At 39.7% G+C, this 2,590-nt stretch overlaps 1 protein-coding gene across 1 annotated transcript; it reads right to left on the minus strand.

The window, feature by feature from the left end:
• Window positions 1-220: 220 nt before the first annotated feature.
• Window positions 221-1,186, minus strand: LOC127541803 (olfactory receptor 1S1-like). Its single transcript, XM_051967049.1, has one exon. The coding sequence runs from the start codon at window positions 1,157-1,159 to the stop codon at window positions 221-223; it is 939 nt and encodes a 312-aa protein (XP_051823009.1). The 5' UTR covers window positions 1,160-1,186.
• Between the last annotated feature and the right edge of the window lie 1,404 nt (window positions 1,187-2,590).

Consider the following 2,590-nt stretch of genomic DNA (forward strand, 5'->3'; position numbering starts at 1 on the left):
TTTTTTTATCACTAAGAGGTTTTGGGAAGGGAAGAGTGGGTAGAAGGATTATATACATTAAATGACAGCATTTAAAAAGATCCCACAGTCATGGAGTGGTAAAAGAGAAGCCTCAAGAGATTTTAGTCAGATAACAGGTGAATCCCATGTACTTTCCTAATGACTTGGACAGAGTCACTAGCAAGGGTCATGGGGAGAGAACAATCCAGTCCCAAGAGTCTTACAAAGAGACACATTTCTTGTTTATGAGTTTCATTAGGGCTCCTTTTATGTCTTTATTCCTTAAGCTATAAATGAAGGGGTTGACCATTGGGGTTACCACAGTAAAGAGCACAGCCCCGATTTTCTCATTGTTGGCTGATGGGACAGAGGAGGGCAGGAAATAAACTCCAACAATTGTCCCATAGAAGAGTGTAACCACTGAGAGATGGGAGCCACAAGTAGAGAAGGCTTTCCATTTTCCTCCAGTGGATGAGATTTTCAGGACAGTGAAGACAATGCAGATGTAAGAAAAGAGGATAAGCCCAAAAGGAATCGCAATAACAGATGAACCTAGGATGAACATGACCAACTGATTGATGATTGTGTCTGAGCAGGAAAGATTGAGCAGAGGGGCCAAGTCACAGAAAAAATGAGGAATAGTGTTGGCGTCACAGAAGGTCAACTGGACCAGCAGAAGGGTGTGAGTCAGGGCAACCATGTTACTGAGAACCCAGGAGATGGCCATCAATAAAGTACAGAGTCTGGGTCTCATGAATGTTACATAGTTCAAAGGATAACAAATAGCCACAAACCGATCATAAGCCATAACCCCCAAGAGGAAATTATCAATGACAACAAACACAATGGAAAAATACATCTGGGCGACACACTCCCCAAAGGAGATGGATTGGCTTTTGCTCTGGATGTTCACCAGCATCTTGGGGACTGAAGTAGAAATGCTGGAAATGTCAGCCAAAGACAAGTTGGCAAGGAAGATATACATGGGAGTGTGAAGGTAAGAGTCCAGACTGATGGCCAGGATGATGAGCAGATTCCCAATCACTGTTACCAAATACATGCCCAGGAAGAGGACAAAGAGAAGCTGCTGATGCTCAAGATGTTCAGAAAGTCCCAGGAGAAGGAATTCAGAGACCCTGGTTTGGTTTCTTTGGTGCATGTTTCTTATGGTCTTTAATCTGAGGGAAGAAAAATATATTGACAAAAAAACCACTGATCATTTCTATTATTTAATAGGCTAGGATACATAGTGTTAATGCTTCAGGTATATAACTGCTACAGTAAATAGAGAATTGGTTCTTGAATCAGGAAACCTGAATTCAAATCCTGCCTCAGATATTTAATAGCTCATTCTAATTTTTTATAATGAGCAAGTCACATAACATCTATCTACCTTAGTTTCTTCAACTATAAAATGAGAATAATAACAGTACCTACCTTCTAGAGCTATGAGACTCAAATGAGATATTTGTAAAGTATTTAGCACTTAATAAACATTTCCTTCTTCTTTCCAGCCTATATCATGGTAATGCCAGTGATTAGAATTTTGATACCAAATGGAGGCCCTGGGTAAGATAGCATTTGTGGAGTAGTCAGAGATCATAATCCAGTCTTCCAGTGAGATAACTTTTTTTCCTCCTCAGAGTGATCGTAACCTATATTAGAATGTCATTTTAAAATGTAAGAAAGGATTCTGGGAAAGTTACAAAGTAAGTCAGAAAACTTTTGGCTCTCCAAACTTCCTCCACCAAAAATGACAGAACATCACCTCAGAGAATCAGAAATATACATGGGTTAAAGCAGTTGTCCCCCTAAGGCAATTTGTGAAGACCCTAGGAAAGATGTTACTTTCTGCCTGAGTGAAGTCTAAACATCTCCAGGATGATTCAGCAGGATCAACAAACAGGAAATTCTGGGGGCAGCTGGATTGAGAAAGTCTCAACCTTAGAAAGTTTCTTCTTACAGACAGTGTAGAGTTCTGATGGTTGAATAAGAAGGACCTTCCACTGTTGAAGGATGTCAAGCACAACTGTTATGATGAGACACATAGGGCTGTGGCTATAGGAGAAAGGAATTAGCATGCTTGTAGTGAGTAGAATAGTAAGGTTGAGGACCCTGTTGAATGGGAGCACTTAAAGGTGCTTCCATTTGGGACAGATTACAGCCATAGTTTGCAGCTACTGAAAGGACCTCAGAGAGCAAGATCATTTGCAGAAAAGTGTGACAGGGGGCCCGTCTCATAGTTTGGGAGTGGAGAAGAGATCCCAAGGTTAGGCACCAAGACAGATTTCAGAAAATAACAGTAAGGTGGACTTGAATCTTGAAGCATCCTACTCACACCTTGGGACTACAACTTACTTATACTGATAATCGCTGAAAAACAAAAGAAAACCAAGAAATGAGTATTTAAAGGAGAAAGAACCCAATTGTTGATAGTTACTATGGGGATAGAAAAGATCTGGGTTTCTATTCAAAGGAAGATAAAAAAAAGCCACAACTTTTTTCTTAAATGAGCAATATCAAATAGTCCCAAGACAAAAATAGTTCTTAGAAAAACTGTAAAATTTAGGACTTTAAAAATCAAATAAGA

Source organism: Antechinus flavipes, chromosome 6 (genome assembly GCF_016432865.1).
Source record: "Antechinus flavipes isolate AdamAnt ecotype Samford, QLD, Australia chromosome 6, AdamAnt_v2, whole genome shotgun sequence".
NCBI classification, from domain to species: domain Eukaryota; kingdom Metazoa; phylum Chordata; class Mammalia; order Dasyuromorphia; family Dasyuridae; genus Antechinus; species Antechinus flavipes.